Genomic DNA, 19535 nt, shown 5'->3' on the forward strand with positions numbered 1-19535 from the left:
TGTCCTCCAGTACAGCAGGAGTGACTTAAGCATCTGCTGTCCTCCTCCCCAACCTCCAGTACAGCAGGGGTGACTTGGGCGATCTGTCCACCTCCTGTCCTCCAGCACAGCAGGATGACTTACATCTGTCCCTCCTCCTGTCCTCCAGCACAGCAGGAGTGACTTACATCTGTCCCTCCTCCTTGTCCCTCCAGTACAGCAGGAGTGACTTGGCATCTGTCCTCCCTGCCCTCCAGTACAGCAGGGGTGACTCTACATCCGTCCTTGTCCTGTCCCTCCAGCACAGCAGAGGTGGATGACTTAAGCATCTGTCCTCCTCCCTTGTCCTCCAGTACAGCAGGGGCAGACTGCCATCTGTCCCTCATCCTGTCCCTCCCAGTACAGCAGGATGACTTAAGCATCTGTCCTCCTCCTTGTCCCTCCAGCACAGCAGGAGTGATCTACATCTGTCCTCCTCCTTGTCCTCCAGCATGTTATGAGTGACTTCTAAGCATCTGTCCTCCCTCTTGTCCTCCAGCACAGCAGGGGTGACTTAAGATCTGTCCTCCCTCCTTGTCCCCAGCACAGCAGGAGGGACTTGAAGCATCTGTCCTCCTCCTTGTCCTCCAGCACAGCAGGAGTGACTTAAGCATCTGTCCTCCTCCTTGTCCTCCAGTACAGCAGGGTGACTTAAGCATCTGTCCCTCCCTCCTTGTCTCCTCCACAGGCACAGCAGGGATGACTCTACATCTGTCCTCCTCCTTTGGTCCTCCACAGCACAGCAGCAGGGTGACTTACATCTGTCCTCCCTCCTCCTGTCCCTCCCAGCACAGCAGGGCAGATTCTACATCTGTCCTCCTCCTCTTGTCCTCCAGTACAGCAGGGACGACTTAAGCATCTGTCCTCCTCCTTGTCCTCCAGTGCAGCAGGAGTGAATTAAGCATCTGTCCTCCTCCTGAACTCCAGCACAGCAGGGTGACTTGCCATCTGTCCTCCTTGTCCTCCACAGTACAGCAGGGTGCTTAAGCATCTGTCCTCCTCCTTGTCCTCCAGTACAGCAGGGGTGACTAAGATTCGTCCACCTCCTGTCCCTCCACAGTACAGCAGGGGTGACTTCTACATCTGTCCTCCTCCTTGTCCCTCCAGTACAGCAGAGGATGCACCAAGCATCTGTCCTCCCTCCTTGTCCTCCTCCAGTACAGCAGGGGTGACTTCTTGCCATCTGTCCCTCCCCCCTCCTGTCCTCCAGCACAGCAGGATGACTTGCTGATCTGTCCTCCCTCCTTGTCCTCCAGCATAGCAGGTGAGTGACTTAAGCATCTGTCTTCCTCCTTGTCCCTCCAGTACAGCAGGAGTGACTTTAAACATCTGTCCTCCTCCTTGTCCCTCCAGTACAGCAGGAGTGATTTGGCGCATCTGTCGTCCCTCTTGTCCTCCAAAGTACACAGGAGTGACTTAAGCATCTGTCCTCCTCCTTGTCCTCCAGTACAGCAGGGTGACTTGAGCATCTGTCCTCCTCCTTGTCCTCCAGTACAGCAGGGATGACTTGCTATCTGTCCTCCTCCTTGTCCCTCCAGTACAGCAGGAGGATTCTACATCTGTCCTCCTCCTGTCCTCCAGCACAGCAGGAAAGTGGGGATGGCATCTGTCCTCCCTCCTTGTCCTCCAGCACAGCAGGAGTGATTCTTAGCATCTGTCCTCCTCCTTGTCCCTCCAGCACAGCAGGAGTGACTTTGCCATCTGTCCTCCTCCTTGTCCTCCAGTACAGCAGGAGTGACTTTAAGCATCTGTCCTCCTCCCTTGTCCTCCAGTACAGCAGAAGTGACTCTTAAGCATCTGGTCCTCCTCCTGTCCTCCAGCACAGCAGGAGTGATCTTTAAGCATCTGTCCTCCTCCTTGTCCTCCAGTGCTGTTAGGAGTGACTTTAGTGAGCCCTGTCCTCCTCCTTCTCCTCCAGTACAGCAGAAGTGACTTAAACATCTGTCCTCCTCCTTGTCCCAGTACAAAGCCAGAGTGACTTTACATCTGTCTCCTCCTGTCCTCCAGTACAGCAGAAGTGACTCTACATCTGTCCTCCTCCTTGTCCTCCAGCACAGCAGGAGTGACTTACATCTGTCCTCCTCCTGTCCTCCTCCAGCACAGGAGTGAGTTTAGATCCTCCTGTCCTCCAGCACAGCAGAAGGACTTAAGCATCTGTCCCTCCCTCCTGTCCTCCAGCACAGCAGGAGTGACTTGAAGCACTGTCCTCCTCCTGTCCCAGCACAGCAGGAGTGACTTTAGCATCTGTCCTCCTCCTTGTCCTCCAGCACAGCAGGAGGGACCTCAAGCATCTGTCCACCTCCTTGTCCCTCCAGCAGAAGTGACTTACATCTGTCCTCTCCCTGTCCTCCAGTACAGCAGGAGTGGACTCTAAGCATCTGTCCTCCTCCTTGTCCTCCAGTACAGCAGAAGTGACTTACATCTTGTCCTCCTCCTGTCCTCCAGTACAGCAGGAGACTCTTAGCATCTGTCCTCCCTCCTGTCCCTCCACAGCACAGCAGGAGTGCGACTTTGCATCTGTCCTCCTCCTGTCCTCCAGCACAGCAGGAGGACTTACATCTGTCCTCCTCCTGTCCTCCAGCACAGCAGGAGTGACTCTAAGCATCTGTCCTCCTCCTGTCCTCCAGCACAGCAGGAGGACTCACATCTGTCCCCTCCTCCTGTCCTCCAGCACAGCAGCCAGACTCCTACATCTGTCCTCCCTCCCATGTCCTCCAGTACAGCAGGAGTGACTCAACCATCTCGTCCCTCCCTCCCCTTGTCCCCCTCCATTACAGCAGGGTGACTGGCATCTGTCCTCCTCCTTGTCCCCTCCAGCACAGCAGGAGTGACTTACATCTGTCCTCCTCCTTGTCCTCCAGCAGCAGGAGTGACTTATGCATCTGTCCTCCCTCTGTCCTCCAGCACAGCAGGAGTGAGCCTGCCATCTGTCCTCCTCCTTGTCCTCCAGTACAGCAGGAGGGACCCCAAGCATCTGTCCTCCTCCTCATCCCCTCCAGTACAGCAGGAGGACTCTACATCCTGGTCCTCCTCCCTGTCCCTCCAGCACAGCAGAGGACTCTACATCTGTCCTCCTCCTGTCCTCCCAGCACAGGAGGGACCATGCACTGTCCTCCCTCCTCTGTCCTCCAGCACAGCAGGAGTGACTCTTAAGCATCTGTCCTCCCTCCTGGTCCCTCCAGGATAGCAGAGATGTGACTTAAGCATCTGTCCTCCTCCTTGTCCTCCAGCACAGCAGAAGTGACTTTAGCATCTGTCCTCCTCCTGTCCCCCTCCCAGCACAGCAGGAGTGATTCTTTAGCATCTGTCCTCCTCCTGTCCTCCTCCAGCACAGCAGGAGTGATGGGCATTTGTCCTCCTCCTTGTCCCTCCAGCACAGCAGGAGGATTTAAGCATCTGTCCTCCCTCCTTGTCCTCCAGTACAGCAGGAGTGACTTCATCTGTCCTCCTCCTTGTCCTCCAGTACAGAAGTGACTCTAAGATCTGTCCTCCTCCTTGTCCTCCAGTACAGCAGGAGTGACTTAACCATCTGTCCTCCTCCTTGTCCTCCAGCACAGCAGGTGACTCACATCTGTCCTCCCCCTCCCTGTCCTCCAGCACAGCAGGAGGCGACTTAGCATCTGTCCTCCTCCTGTCCCTCAAGTACAGCAGGAGTGACTTCATGCATCTGTCCTCCCTCCTTGTCCTCCAGCACAGCAGGAGTGACTCTACATCTATCCTCCTCCTGTCCTCCAGCACAGAAGGAGTGGACTTGCCATCTGTCCTCCCTGTCCTCCAGCACAGCAGGAGTGACTTAAGCATCTGTCCTCCTCCTGTCCTCCAGCACAGCAGAGTGACTTAAGCATCTGTCCTCCTCCTTGTCCCTCCTCCAGCATGCTAAGGAGGGACTGAAGATCTGGTCCTCCTCCTTGTCCTCCAGCACAAGCAGGAGGGACTTACATCTGCCTTCCTCCTGTCCTCCACAGCATAGCAGGAGACTCTACATCTGTCCTCCCTCCTTGTCCTCCAGCACAGCAGGAGTGACTCTGCACATGACATCCTCCTCCCCTTCTCCTCCAGCACAGCAGGGGTGACTTGGCCATCTGTCCCTCCCTCCTTGTCCTCCAGCAGCAGCAGGAGTGACTTACATATATCCTCCTCCTTGTACCCACAGGCACAGCAGGAGTGGACTTCACATCTGTCCTCCTCCTGTCCTCCAGTACAAGCAGGAGTGACTACATCTGTCCTCCTCCTGTCCCTCCAGCACAGCAGGAGTGACTCTAAGCATACATCCTCCTCCTGTCCTCCAGTACAGCAGGTGACGCCACATCTGTCCTCCTCCCTGTCCTCCAGTACAGCAGGATGACTTAAGCATCTGTCCCTCCTCCCTGTCCTCCTCCAGTACAGCAGGGGTGACTTAAGCATCTGTCCTCCTCCTTGTCCTCCAGTACACAGCAGGGATGGTCTTTAAGATCTGTCCTCCCCTCCTGTCCTCCAGTACAGCAGGGATGACTTAAGACTAGTCCTCCTCCTTGTCCTCCAGCACAGCAGGATGACTTACATCTGTCCTCCTCCTGTCCCTCCAGCACAAAGCAGGGGTGATTTTGCCATCTGTCCTCCCTCCTGTCCTCCAGCACAGCAGGGACGACTTGGCACCTGTCCACCTCCCTGTCCTCCAGTACAGCAGGGGTGATCACATCTGTCCTCCTCCTGTCCTCCAGCACAGCAGGGTGACTCCTAAGCATCTGTCCCCTCCTTGTCCTCCAGTGCTACAGGGATGCATTCTTAAGCATCTGTCCTCCTCCTTGTCCCTCCAGTATAGCAGGAGTGACTTCTAAGCATCTGTCTTCCTCCTTTGTCCTCCATAGTACAGCATAGGAGTGATTCTAAGTATCTGTCCTCCTCCTGTCCTCCAGCACAGCAGGAGTGACTTAAGCATCTGTCCTCCTTCTGATCTCCAGTACAGCAGAGAGGAGTGACTTCTGCTTCTGTCCTCCTCCTTGTCCTCCAGCACAGCAGTGTGAGTGACTTGCTACTCTGTCCTCCCTCCTTGTCCCCCTCCAGAAGTACAGCAGGGGGTGACTTAAGCATCTGTCCTCCTCCTTGTCCCTCCAGTACAGCAGGGTGATTTCTACATCTGTCCCTCCTCCTTGGTCCTCCAGCACAGCAGGATGACTTGCCATCTGTCCTCCTCCTTGTCCCTCCAGTACAGCAGGATGACTCCTGCCATCTGTCCTCCTCCCTGTCCTCCAGTACAGCAGGAGTGACTTGCCATCCGTCCTCCCTCCTGTCCTCCTCCAGTACAGCAGTGTGATGACTTAAGCCATCTGTCCTCCTCCCTTGTCCTCCAGCACAGCAGGAGGACTTAAGCACTGTCCTCCTCCTGTCCCTCCAGTACAGCAGGAGTGACTTACATCTGTCCTCCTCTGTCCTCCAGTACAGCAGGGTGACTTAAGCATCTGTCCACCTCCTGTCCTCCAGTGCTGGCAGGGAGGACTTTGGCATCTGTCCTCCTCCTCTGTCCTCCAGTTCAGCAGGAGTGACTTAAGCATCTGTCCTCCTCTCTGTCCTCCAGTACAGCAGGAGTGACTCTACATCTGTCCTCCTCCTTGTCCCTCCTGCCAGGCAGGGGTGACGAAGCATCTGTCCTCCTCCTGTCCTCCAGTACAGCAGGATGACTTACATCTGTCCTCCTCCTTGTCCTCCAGTACAGCAGGGTGACTCTAAGCATCTGGTCCCTCATCCTTGGTCCTCCAGTACAGCAGGGATGACTTAAGCATCTGTCCTCCTCCTTGTCCCTCCAGCACAGCAGGAGGACTTACATCTGGTCCTCCTCCTTGTCCTCCAGTGTTACAGGAGTGACTTACATCTGTCCTCCCTCCTGTCCTCCTCCAGCAGTTGCAGCAGGGCTTCTAAGCATCTGTCCTCCCTCCTTGGGTCCTCCAGCACAGCAGGTGAGTGGGACTCCCAGCATCCATCCTCCTCCCCTTGTCCCCTCCAGCACAGCAGGAGCAGACTTGCCATCTGTCCTCCTCTCTGTCCTCCAGTACAGCAGGGGTGACTCTACATCTGTCCTCCTCCTTGTCCCTCCAGCACAGCAGGCATGACTTAAGCATCTGTCCTCCTCCTGTCCCTCCATAGCACACAGCAGGGGTGACTTCTAAGCATCTGTCCTCCTCCTTGTCCTCCAGTACAGCAGGGTGACTTACATCTGTCCTCCCTCCTTGTCCTCCTCCAGGCATGTTAAGGGGCTTGACTCTACATCTGTCCTCCCTCCTGTCCCTCCAGTACAGCAGGAGTGAATCACATCTGTCCTCCTCTGTCCTCCAGTGCAGCAGGGGTGATTCTAAGCATCTGTCCCCCCTCCTTGTCCTCCAGTACACAGCAGGGGTGACTTCTACATCTGTCCTCCTCCTTGTCCCTCCAGCACAGCAGGGGTGACTTAAGCATCTGTCCACCTCCTGTCCTCCACAGCACAGCAGGGGTGACTTAAGCATCTGTCCTCCCTCCTGTCCTCCAGCACAGCAGGGATGACTTCTTAAGCATCTGTCCTCCTCCCTGTCCTCCAGTACAGCAGGGGTGATTCCCACATCTGTCCTCCTCCTTGTCCCTCCAGCACAGCAGGGATGACTTAAGCATCTGTCCCTCCCTCCTTGTCCCTCCAGTATAGCAGGAGGATCACATCTGTCTTCCCTCCTTGTCCCTCCAGCACAGCAGGAGTGACTCTAAGCATCTGTCCTCCCTGTCCTCCAGCACAGCAGGAGTGCGATTCTACATCTGTCGTCCTCCTGTCCTCCAGCACAGCAGGAGTGACTTTGAAGCATCTGTCCTCCCTCCTGTCCTCCAGTACAGCAGGAGTGACTTGACATCTGTCCTCCTCCATGTCCCTCCAGTACAGCAGGGATGACTTAAGTGATCTGTCCTCCTCCTTGTCCCCAGCACAGCAGGGTGACTTAAGCATCTGTCCTCCTCCTGTCCCTCCACAGCAGGGGTGACTCCACATCTCTCCTCCTCCTTGTCCTCCAGTACAGCAGGATGATTCTTCTAAGTGATCTGTCCTCCCTCCTGTCCCTCCAGCACAGCAGGATTGACTTGGCCATCTGTCCTCCTCCTGTCCTCCAGCACAGCAGGAGTGATTTACATCTGTCCTCCTCCTTGTCCCTCAGTACACAGGAGTGACTTACATCTGTCCTCCTCCTCATCCTCCAGCATGCAGGGGTGACTTACATCTGTCCTCCCTCCTGGTCCTCCAAAGGCTGTTATGAGGACTTCTACATCTGTCCTCCTCCTGTCCCTCCAGCACAGCAGGAGTGACTAGCATCTGTCCCTCCTCCTTGTCCTCCAGTACAGCAGGAGTGACTCTTAAGCATCTGTCCTCCCCCTCCTGTCCTCCAGTACAGCAGGGGTGACTTTAAGCATCTGTCCTCCTCCTTGTCCCTCCAGTACAGCAGGAGTGACTTAAGCATCTGGTCCTCCTCCTGTCCTCCAGCACAGCAGCAGGGTGACTTGCCATCTGTCCTCCCCTCCTGTCCTCCAGCATAGCAGGAGTGACTAAGCATCTGTCTTCCCTCCTTGTCCTCCAGTACAGCAGGAGTGACTTAAGCATCTGTCCTCCCTCCTTGTCCCCTCCAGCACAGCAGGAGTGATTCTCTACATCTTCCTCCTTGTCCTCCAGCAGCAGGAGTGACTTCTACACTGTCCTCCCTCCTGTCCTCCAGCACAGCAGAGTGACTAAGCATCTGTCCTCCTCCTGTCCCTCCAAGCAGCACAGCAGGGATGACCTACATCTGTCCTCCTCCTTGTCCTCCAGCATAGCAGGTGAGTGCCTTGCCATATGTCTTCCTCCTGTCCTCCAGCATGTGCAGAGGACTTAAGCATGCCTTTCCTCCTCCTTGTCCTCCAGTACAGCAGAGTGACTTCTTAAGCATCTGTCCTCCTCCTTGTCCCTCCAGCACACAGCAGGAGGACTTAAGCATCTGTCCTCCTCCTTGTCCTCCACAGTACAGCAGGGATGACTTAAGCATCTGTCCCCCTCCTCTTGGTCCCCTCCAGCAGCAGGAGGGACTCCTGGGCATCTGTCCTCCTCCTTGTCCCTCCAGTTCAGCAGGAGTGACTTAAGCATCTGTCCTCCTCCTCCTTGTCCCTCCAGTACAGCAGGGATGACTCTACATCTGTCCTCCTCCTTGTCCTCCAGCATGGAAAGCAGGAGGGACTCTTAGCATCTGTCCTCCTCCTGTCCCTCCAGTACAGCAGGGATGACTAAGCATCTGTCCTCCTCCTGTCCCTCCAGCATGTTGGCGAGGGACTTAAGCATCTGTCCTCCTCCCTGTCCTCCAGTACAAGCAGGAGTGACTTAAGCATCTGTCCTCCTCCTTGTCCTCCAGTACAAAGCAGGGATGACTTACATCTTCTCCTTGTCCTCCAGCACAGCAGTGAGTGACTTCTAAGCATCTGTCCTCCTCCTTGTCCTCCAGTAGGAGCAGGAGTGACTTAACATCTGTCCTCCTCCTGTCCTCCAGTGCACAGCAGGGGTGACTTACATCTGTCCTCCTTCCTGTCCTCCACAGCACAGCAGGAGGGACTTTAGCATCTGTCCTCCCCTCCTTGTCCCTCCAGTACAGCAGGAGTGGACTCCCTTAGCATCTGTCCCCTCCTTGTCCTCCAGTACAGCAGGAGGACTTTAAGCATCTGTCCTCCTCCTTGTCCCCCTCCAGTGGCCAGCAGGGATGACTTAAGCATCTGTCTCCTCCTGTCCTCCAGCACAGCAGAGTGATTCTGCTCTGTCCTCCTCCTGTCCCTCCAGTACAGCAGGGATGACTACATCTGTCCAATTCTTGTCCTCCAGTACAGCAGGGATGACTTTATCATCTGTCCCCTCCTTGTCCTCCAGCAGTACAGCAGGAGGACTTTAAGCATCTGTCCTCCTTGTCCTCCAGCACAGCAGGGATGACTTGGGCATCTGTCCTCCTCCTTGTCCTCCAGCACAGCAGGGATGACTTCTTATCATCTGTCCCCTCCTGTCCTCCAGTACAGCAGGAGTGACTTAAGCATCTGTCCTCCCTCCTTGTCCTCCAGCACAGCAGGGATGACTTACATCTGTCCTCCTCCTTGTCCCTCCTCCAGTACAGCAGGAGTGACTTAAGATCTGTCCTCCTCCTTGTCCTCCAGTACAGCAGGAGTGACTTAAGGCTTGTCCTCCCTGCTTGTCCTCCAGCACAGCAGGAGTGACTTGCCATCTGTCCCCTCCTCCTCCTGTCTCCAGTACAGCAGGGGTGACTTGCCATCTGTCCTCCTCCTTGTCCCTCCAGTACAGCAGGAGTGACTCTACATCTGTCCTCCTCCTTGTCCCCTCCAGCAGCAGGAGTGACTTAAGCATCTGTCCTCCTCCTGTCCCTCCAGCAGTACAGCAGGAGTGATTCTCTTTAGCATCTGTCCTCCTCCTGTCCTCCAGTACAGCAGGAGGACGGCATCTGTCCTCCTCCTGTCCCTCCAGCACAGGCAGCAGGAGTGACTTACATCTGTCCCCCTCCTTGTCCCTCCAGGACAGCAGGAGGATTCCCAGCATCTGTCCTCCTCCTTGTCCTCCAGTACAGCAGGAGTGACTTACATCTGTCCTCCTCCTGTCCTCCAGTACAGCAGGAGGACTTAGCGATCTGTCCTCCCTCCTGTCCTCCCAGTCAGCAGCAGGAGTGACTCTACATCTGTCCTCCCTCCTGTCCCTCCAGCACAGCAGGAGTGACTTAAGCATCTGTCCTCCCTCCTTGTCCTCCAGTACAGCAGGAGTGACTTAAGCTCCGTCTCCTCCTCCTTGTCCTCCAGTACAGCAGCAGTGATTCTGAGCATCCGTCCCTCCTCCTTGTCCCTCCAGCACAGCAGGATGACTTAAGCATCTGTCCTCCCTCTGTCCTCCAGCATAGCAGGAGTGACTCTACATCTCGTCCTCCTTGTCCTCCAGTACAGCAGGAGTGACTCCTAAGCATCTGTCCTCCTCCTGTCCTCCAGCACAGCACAGGAGTGACTTAAGCATCCGTCCTCCCTCCTTGGGTCCTCCAGCACAGCAGGAGTGACTAAGCATCTGTCCCTCCTCCTTGTCCTCCAGCACAGCAGGAGTGACTTACATCTGTCCTCCTCCCTTGTCCTCCAGCACAGCAGGAGTGACTTAAGCATCTGTCTCCCTCCTTGTCCTCCAGTACAGCAGGAGTGACTCTAAGCATCTGTCCTCCTCCTTGTCCCTCCAGTACAGCAGGAGTGATTTCAAGCATCTGTCCTCCTCCCTGCCCCCTCCAGCACAGCAGAAGTGGGACTTACATCTGTCCTCCTCCTTGTCCCTCCAGTACAGCAGGAGGATCTAAGCATCTGTCTCCTCCTTGTCCCTCCAGTATAAGGCAGGAGGACTTAAGCATCTGTCCTCCCTCCTGTCCTCCAGTACAGTAGGGGTGACTTAAGCATCTGTCTTCCTCCTTGTTCTCCTGTACAGCAGAGGACTCTTAAGCATCTGTCCTCCTCCTTGTCCCTCCAGCACAGCAGGGATGACTTAAGCATCTTTCCTCCTCCTGTCCCTCCAGTACAGCAGGAGTGACTTCCACATCTGTCCTCCTCCTCTTGTCCCTCCAGTACAGCAGGGATGACTTGCCATTCGTCCTCCCTCCCTGTCCCTCCAGCACAGCAGGAGTGACTTAAGCATCTGGTCCTCCTCCTTGTCCTCCACAGCATGTTAGGATGCCTCTACATCTGTCCTCATCCTTAATCCTCCAGTACAGCATGGATGACTTAAGCATCTGTCCTCCCCTCCCTGTCCTCCAGTACAGCAGGAGTGACTTAAGCATCTGTCCTCATCCTTGTCCTCCAGCACAGCAGGAGGACTTTAAGCATCTGTCTCATCCTTGTCCTCCAGTACAGCAGGAGTGACTTACATCTGTCCCTCCCTCCTTGTCCTCCAGCACAGCAGGAGTGACTTACATCTGTCCCTCCCTCCTTTGTCCCTCCAGTACAGCAGGAGTGACTTAAGCATCTGTCCCTCATCCTGTCCTCCAGCATGTTGGTGAGTGACATACATCTGTCCTCCTCCATGTCCCTCCAGCACAGCAGGAGGACTTACATCTGTCCTCCTCCTTGTCCTCCAGTACAGCAGGAGGACTTACATCTGTCCTCCCTCCTTGTCCTCCAGTACAGGGAGTGACTGGGCATCTGTCCTCCTCCTGTCCTCCAGTACAGCAGGAGTGACTCTAAGTGATCTGTCCTCCTCCCTTGTCCCTCCAGTCAGCAGGAGTGACTTACATCTGTCCTCCTCCTGTCCCTCCAGTACAGCAGAGTGACTCTACATCTGTCCCTCCTCCCTGTCCTCTCCAGCACAGCAGGAGTGACTCTACATCTGTCCTCCTCCTGTCCTCCAGCACACAGCAGGAGTGACTTCTACATCTGTCCTCCCTCCTTGTCCTCCAGTACAGCAGGGATGACTCCTAAGCATCTGTCCTCCTCCTCTGTCCTCCAGTATAGCAGGAGTGACTTAAGCATCTGTCCTCCTGTCCTCCAGTACAGCAGGAGTGACTTACATCTGTCCTCCTCCTCTTGTCCTCCAGTACAGCAGGAGGACTTAAGCACTGTCCTCCTCCTTGTCCTCCTCCAGCACAGCAGGAGTGACTTAAGCATCTGTCCTCCTCCTTGTCCCCTGAGTACAGCAGGAGTGACTTAAGTGATCTGTCCTCCTCTGTCCCAGTACAGCAGGAGTGACTTAAGCATCTGTCTTCCTCCTTGTCCTCCAGGCACAGCAGGTGAGTGACTTGAGCATCTGTCCCTCCTCCTTGTCCTCCACAGTACAGCAGGAGTGACTTGAGATCTGTCCTCCCTCCTGTCCCCTCCAGCACAGCAGAAGTGACTTAAGCATCTGTCCTCCTCCTTGTCCTCCAGTACAGCAGGAGTGACTTAAGCATCTGTCTTCCTCCTTGTCCTCCAGCATAGCAGGAGTGACTTAAGCATCTGTCCTCCTCCCTCCTTGTCCTCCTCCAGCACAGCAGGGGTGACTTAAGCATCTGTCCTCCTCCTTGTCCTCCAGTACAGCAGGGATGACTTACATCTGTCCTCCCTCCTGTCCCTCCAGCACAGCAGGAGTGACACTTAAGCATCTGTCCTCCTCCTTGTCCTCTAGCACAGCAGGGGATGACTACACTGTCCTCATCCTTGTCCTCCAGTACAGCACATGGATGACTTAAGTATCTGTCCTCCTCCTGTCCTCCAGTACAGCAGGAGTGATCAAGCATCTGTCCTCATCCTTGTCCCCTCCAGCACAGCAGCAGGAGGGACCTACATCTGTCCTCATCCTCCTTTTGTCCTCCAGTACAGCAGAAGTGACTTGGGCGATCTGTCCTCCCTCCTTGTCCCCAGCACACAGCAGGAGGACTTAAGCATCTGTCCTCCTCCCCTGTCCTCCAGCACAGCAGCAGGAGTGACTTGCCATCTGTCCTCATCCTGTCCTCCAGTACAGCAGGAGTGACTTACATTCGTCCTCCTCCTTAAACCTCCAGTACACAGCAGGTGAGTGACTTAAGCATCTTGTCCTCCTCCTTTGGTCCCCTCCAGTACAGCAGGAGTGCGACTTACATCTTGGGTCCTCCTCCTTGTCCTCCAGTACAGCAGGAGTGACTTAAGCATCTGTCTCTCCTTGTCTCCCTGTACAGCAGGAGTGACTTGGCATCTGTCCCTGTCCCAGTACAGCAGGAGTGACTCCTGGCGATCTGTCCCCCTCCTCGCCCCTCCAGCACAGCAGGAGTGACTTACATCTGTCCCTGTCCTCCAGTGCACAGCAGGAGTGACTTGCCATCTTTCCTCCCTCCTCGCCCCTCCAGTACAGCAGGAGGACTTGAAGCACTCCTTCCTCCCTCCTTGTCCCCTCCTCCAGCGGCTGCTAGAGGATTTACATCTGTCCTCCCCGTCCTCCAGCGCACAGCAGGAGGGACTTACATCTGTCCTCCTGTCCTCCAGTACAGCAGGAGTGACTTACATCTGTCCTCCTCGTCCTCCAGCACAGCAGAGGAGTGCGACTTGCCATCTGTCCTCCTCCTCTGTCCTCCACAGCACAGCAGGGATGACATATGCATCTTTCTCCTCCTTGTCCCCCTCCTGGTGGGTTGCAGCAGGAGTGACTTAAGCATCTGTCCTCCCTCGTCTCCTCCAGTGCCAGCAGGAGGGACTTATGATCTGTCCCTCCCTGTCCTCCTCCAGCACAGCAGGAGTGACTTACATCTTCTCCCCTCCTTGTCCTCCAGCACAGCAGGAGTGACTACATCTGTCCTCCCCGTCCCTCCAAGCAGCACAGCAGCAGGAGTGACGGCATCTGTCCTCCTCCCTGTCCTCCAGCACAGCAGGAGTGACTTAAGCATCTTTCTCCTCCTTGTCCTCCAGTACAGCAGGAGGATCTTTAAGCATCTGTCCCCTCCCTCCCCCTTTTGGTCCTCCAGTACAGCAGGGATGACTTAAGCATCTGTCCTCCTCCTGTCCTCCAGTACAGCAGGAGTGACTTAAGCATCTGTCCTCCTCCTGTCCCCCAGGGATGACATAAGGAGCTGTCCTCCTTGTCCTTCAGTACAGGTCAGTAAGGTAACCATCACTGGTGGACACAGCCGTCAACACAGGCCTTGCACCCCGTCCTTATCATGCGTTCTACTGAAGGAAGTCTGATACCCGAGTAAGAATGTTGATGAAATATATATTCCCTAAGTTTATGTTTTCAAACACAGTGTATAAAAAATAACAAAGTGAAAAAAACTCTTCACATTAAATTAAGTTTCCATTGAAGAATTAAATGGTCTTTTTAACTTCTCAAATTCACGTTTATTAGTTGCATATGGCTACCAGTCACCAGTCAGCATCTAGGATAATTTGAAATAAACTGTCAAAGTTTCTAAACACATTAACTGATTTTATACCCCTGTTAATGGTCTTCTTGCCACCATGACACTGCCATAAGTGTAACCCATGACTGTGTCTCCACCATACACATTACTGACAACTCTCTTCTCTAACAGCTTTTTGTCAGATGATTACTTCTTCAAACACTGTGTTTCTCGCTCCTCTATTCTTTTAAATTATTCATAATTTCCCTTCATACAATATCAAGTCAGTGATCTACGTATTAGTTCTGGAATTTTTAAAGCAAATCAACATTGTATTTTGAAAATTACCAGTTTTCTATTATGATAATCTTAACACCTTTATATTTTATACAAAAGAACATAAGAAAGAAGGAAACTGCGGTAGGGCCGATACGAGGCAGCCCTGTTTACATCCAACCCCAATCACTCATATATCGGCCCAACACACACCTGAAGCTTTCCACAAGCTAGAGTTAATGAAGGAGTTTGTTGTGTGCATCTTACTGTAGAGTTTCGCAGGCACCTCATCACTGGGTACTTCACCTAGGGTGTTTCACCACTGTAGTTTCACTCCACTTCCCGGCATTCTATTTGTTGTATACTGATAAATGATGATTTAATGACTTCCATTAATTTCCATCATCCATCTAAGTTGTTGGTTATACTTTGTTAGAACCAATCAGTCATTACCTTTAGTAATTGTAAAATAGGGATCACAGATACGGGCAGATAAGTTGCACTTTCATTTATTTGACAAGGTCTCATTCACTCACATTCACGCCACAATATATGCACTGTTGTGAAGAGGGAGTTTATCATCCTGGGGACCCCCACATTTAATTATACTGTCATAGTTTGGCTTTTCAGGGCCGTGAATCCTCCACAGACACCGCCACTTCACTGCGAAAATAACCACTTAGGTTCACTAGACTAGCCTGGATTGTTCTCGTAGCAAGCAGGCTTTCACAAGTGATTTTTTTTCTTGGAATAATTTACTTAATCTCTTACACATGACAAATATCTTGGGGTTTTCACACAAACAGTCTCGTATCACTGACAGTCCTAGCTTCATCTCTGCTGGGAGTAAGGCGATGTTGCTGTAAGAGGCCTGTAGTGGACGTCTCCCCTACAACTGCGTATCCGCATTCCGATGCGCCGCCGTATCCTAGCAACCAAGCTAGCGGCGACAGCAGATGTTACCATAAGCTAGCAACGGAACTAGAGACCGGCGACTTTCTCGGGTTTTCCCAACATGACTCATAGATGACTCACGGCTGCTGGGTATATAAGCTCTGTCTCTCCATTGAGATTCATTCTAGCCTCTCTTCCTGAACAAGCACCTCCTCCTCCGCCGCTGTGGCAGCCCTCGCCTCTCCTCCACCTGCCTGGCGGTCCTCGCCCCCCAGCGAGCATGACGCCACCAGCTGTCTTCTCTGAGCTTCCTCACCAACCAGCTTTCATTCTGGTCTCTCTTCTTGAACAAGCAACACCTCCTCAGCAAGCTCCACGCTGTCAGCATTCATTCAACCAGGAGGCCAGCAACAGGCAACATCTTCTCTAGCAGCTCCTGCACATCTACCTCCTTCAACACGCTACTCACCTAACGTCTCTACTGAGCAGCTCCTCACCACGGAACCTCCAGCACCAGACTGTCTCTCATATAACTTATATTATACAAGAAAACCACCTTAGAGTTTCCATCCATCCTGAGTGCTGGACAACATTATAACACACCTACAAATGGTGACTCGGAGATTAGCACTCACACAGGATGGAGAACACTGATCACGCTCCCAGTCTTCAAGCAGCATAGAAGAATGGCGTATCCACACAGAAGCAGCTCTGTTACTTTAAACCACCAGCTCCTCTTCCTGCCCCAAGCACCACATCCTGACGACCCCAGCACACCCGTCCTGCCTCAGACGCCGACCCCAGCCCAGTAACCCCCTGCGCCCCTGACGCGGCCTCTGTTCCTGAGTGCGGACCCACACACACCCTCTTTTCTCCCTCAGGTACTCCCTGCTAATGTCCTGCACCCTGCTGCTGTCGTGGACCCAGCTGCTGTCACGAGCCCTAATTCGCTTCTGCTGACGTAGCCCCTGTTCCTGACCCAGGCCCACACACACCCCAGCAGGCGCATCTGACGACCCTGTACCTGTCGTGAGGGAAGCACAACATTCATCGCCTCCACACACCCTTTTTCTCCCTTCTCCCACAGATAGTGTGTATCTAGACAGTTGTATTTCAGTGATCGGCTCATTCACGCCATCGCCGTTGTCTCACATGAGGCATGCACCGCCCGGTCTGCCTCACATGTGCTAAGCAAATCTACAGACAACAAGTCTCCTACACTGCCTGGAGGGAAGGGGGAGTATTGTAGTGGACGTCTCCCCTACAGCTGCGTATCCGCATTCCGATGCACCCCCGTATCCTAGCAACCAAGCGAGCAGCGACAGCAGATGTTACCATAACCTAGCAACGGAACTAGAGACCGGCGACTTTCTCGGGTTTTCCCAACATGACTCATAGATGACTCACGGCTGCTGGGTATATAAGCTCTGTCTCTCCATTGAGATTCATTCTAGCCTCTCTTCCTGAACAAGCAACACCTTCTCCTCCGCCGCTGCCTGGCGGCCCTCGCCTCTCCTCCGCCTGCCTGGCGGTTCTCGCTCCCGCCAGCGAGCATGGCGACCCACCAGCTGTCCTTCTCTGAGCTTCCTCACCAACCAGCTTTCATTCTGGTCTCTCTTTTTGAACAAGCAACACCTCCTCCAGCAAGCTCCACGCTGTCAGCATTCATTCAACCAGGAGGCCAGCAACAGGCAACATCTTCTCTAACGAAGCTCCTGCACATCTACCTCCTTCAACACGCTACTCACCTAACGTCTCTACTGAGCAGCTCCTCACCACACGGCACCTCCAGCACCAGACTGTCTATCATATAACTTACATTATACAAGAAAACCACCTTAGAGTTTCCATCCATCCTGAGTGCTAGACAACATTATACCACGAATACCTACAGGCCTACGTAAGTACCCGGCTCAATTAAGTCTACGGAGCAGAAGGTCTTAACTAATCCACGGTCTGGGGACTACTGGCTTAAACGTGGTTGTGGCAGATGTGAGATGCAATGAACAACACGTGCCGGCACTGTTCTACTGGGCCCCATAGCTTGGCCCCATACCTGTGGTCTTATCTTCCCGAACCAAACATTCAGATCGGGTTGCCTGAGGCTTTAGCCTCACACAACCCATGACAGTGACACTAATCCACAACTGTGTTTCCAAACCAAGGTTTACCCATTTTATGCCTAAATCTCTCTCTCTCTCTCTCTCTCTCTCTCTCTCTCTCTCTCTCTCTCTCTCTCTCTCTCTCTCTCTCTCTCTCTCTCTAGCCGCTGTAACATATTTGTTCCTGGTTGGATAGTTTCAGCACCCTTGTTATATCATCTTTATCTAACCTTGACTTATATCTATACACTTCGACCCTCTCGCCCTTCACTCCTTTTCTCTCAATGAAATGTAAATTCATTGTTTTTAATCTTTCTCTCTACTCAAGGATTTTAATGCCCGGGATATAAAGTAGCTTAAGGATAACCTCTCTTGTCCTGTTGTTAACGCTCCTAATTCTGTAAATACACTGTAACTACAAGTTCTGTACTGTAGTTACTATAATACAGAACTTGTTAGTGTTATGTGTAAATTATTCATATGTTAAATTTTACATCGATTAATTTACAAAATGATATAATTGTGAATATTGTAAAAGGTAAATAGGCTTCTGACCTCCACTCCCGTCTCACAGTTATTTCGGATAAAGTTGATGGACATCGAGGGTAACATGACCTCGGTCATGGTCTCGCCAGAAACCACGGTGAGGGAAATTAAGGCCAGCCTCGAGATACAGTTCGGGGAAATCCCTGCTGAGACAAGAGTCATCTACAAGGGTGGCCCAGTCAAAGATGAGTCCACCATGGCCAAGTTGGGTACAAAAGAAGGTCACACGATTCAGATAACCTCAACTTGGTTCGGGGGCCATATTTCAACTAGGTGTGCTAATTAGATTCCGCATGTTTGTAAATCATAAGTTGTAAAGTAGATCAGGTGTATCAAGTCATAAAATACATAGGTGTATTGCACTTAACATGATAGTCCTATAAAGATAATTAATTTATGGTAAAATTTGATTTATTTCATTTAAGACATCGTTTACCACCATAACATAGTCATATTATCTAAATTAGCTTAGTGCATGTTGGGATACGTTAGGTTAAGTTTGTGAAGTTTTCTATGATATTAATTTCTAAGTATTTTAATGATCTATATGATCGTGTATGGCCGGTCAGAGTTTCCAAAAAAATAAAAATACATAGAAGTTATCGCTATTAGGCAATTATCTATATTTAGGCGAACACACACAAACATACTGTGACATCACGCATCACACCACACCACACGGTGCTCTCCATGACACTGCGATGCAATGATTGAATTGTTACGACGTCATGTACAGTCCTTCATGTCAACACCTATGGACGAGTTACTGCTCCACGTGGCCTACGTGAGCCTCACACAGTAGGGCAAAAGACCAGCTCCTGCCATCAACTGTAAACTATAATTTGTATATTGAATTCATATTTCTTCGCCTTTTGGTAATGAAAGCGTTTGTTAAACGACCCAAAGTATATTAATAAGTATATTTTCAGCCTTTTGACTGCTGAACTTTTTCAATAAGCTGTTAATTTTAGAATTATATACTATATACAGGGTGATTCAGCAAAGAGTACATTAAATTGGAGGATGAAATTCTTGGCTAATTCTGAGCCACAATGTCTCTACGGTAAAATTTCAAATACTGCATATACCCACGTGTTCGTGGCAGGTGAGAGCAAATTAAACATAGTCCAGTGATGATGGATGATGTTATATGTAGTGATGATGGATGTTGTTATATGTAGTGATGATGGGTGGTGCTATATGTAGTGATGATGAATGGTGTTATATGTAGTGATGATGGATGGTGTTATATGTAGTGGTGGTGGTGGTGACGGTGGTAGTGACAGTGGTAGTGGTGGTGATGGTGATAGCGGCATGTTTGTGGTGATAGTGGTGGTGGTAGACTTTGGTTAATAGTAGTGGTAATAATGGTGGTGGTAATGATGATGGTGGTAGTAGTGGTGGTAGTGATGATGGTGGTAGTAGTGATGATAGTGATGGTGATGCTATATGTAGTGATGATGGATGGTGTTATATGTAGTGATGATGGATGGTGTTATATGTAGTGATAGTGGATGGTGTTATATGTAGTGATATGGATGTTGTTATATGTAGTGATAATGGGTGGTGTTATATGTAGTGATATGGATGTTGTTATATGTAGTGATGATGGGTGGTGTTATATGTAGTGATAGTGGATGGTGTTATATGTAGTGATGATGGATGGTGTTATATGTAATGATGATGGATGATGCTATATGTAGTGATGATGGTTGGTGTTATATGAAGTGATGATTAGACAATAAAATAATAACAGTTTAATGCTAAAAAAATATACTTTGCTGTACCGTTGTAGTGAAAAACATGGTGGAACTTACATACACCGTTAATGAACTATTGATGGAAGAAGAAGTTTTAGGGACTGAACAGTGAGACAATGTGGAGCCTCCCG

At 51.9% G+C, this 19535-nt stretch overlaps 1 protein-coding gene across 1 annotated transcript in view; it reads left to right on the top strand.

Annotated features, from left to right (window-relative positions):
• Positions 1-18830, top strand: part of LOC121875181 — a 46622-nt gene extending 27792 nt beyond the window's left edge. The window contains exon 4 of the mRNA XM_042379628.1: positions 17673-18830. Coding sequence (XP_042235562.1) covers positions 17673-17930 — 258 coding nt within the window. The 3' untranslated portion in view covers positions 17931-18830. The remainder of the gene's footprint in view (positions 1-17672) is intronic.
• The last annotated feature ends 705 nt before the right edge of the window (positions 18831-19535 follow it).

This window comes from Homarus americanus, unplaced genomic scaffold, assembly GCF_018991925.1.
Source record: "Homarus americanus isolate GMGI-L3 unplaced genomic scaffold, GMGI_Hamer_2.0 scaffold36970, whole genome shotgun sequence".
NCBI classification, from domain to species: Eukaryota; Metazoa; Arthropoda; class Malacostraca; order Decapoda; family Nephropidae; genus Homarus; species Homarus americanus.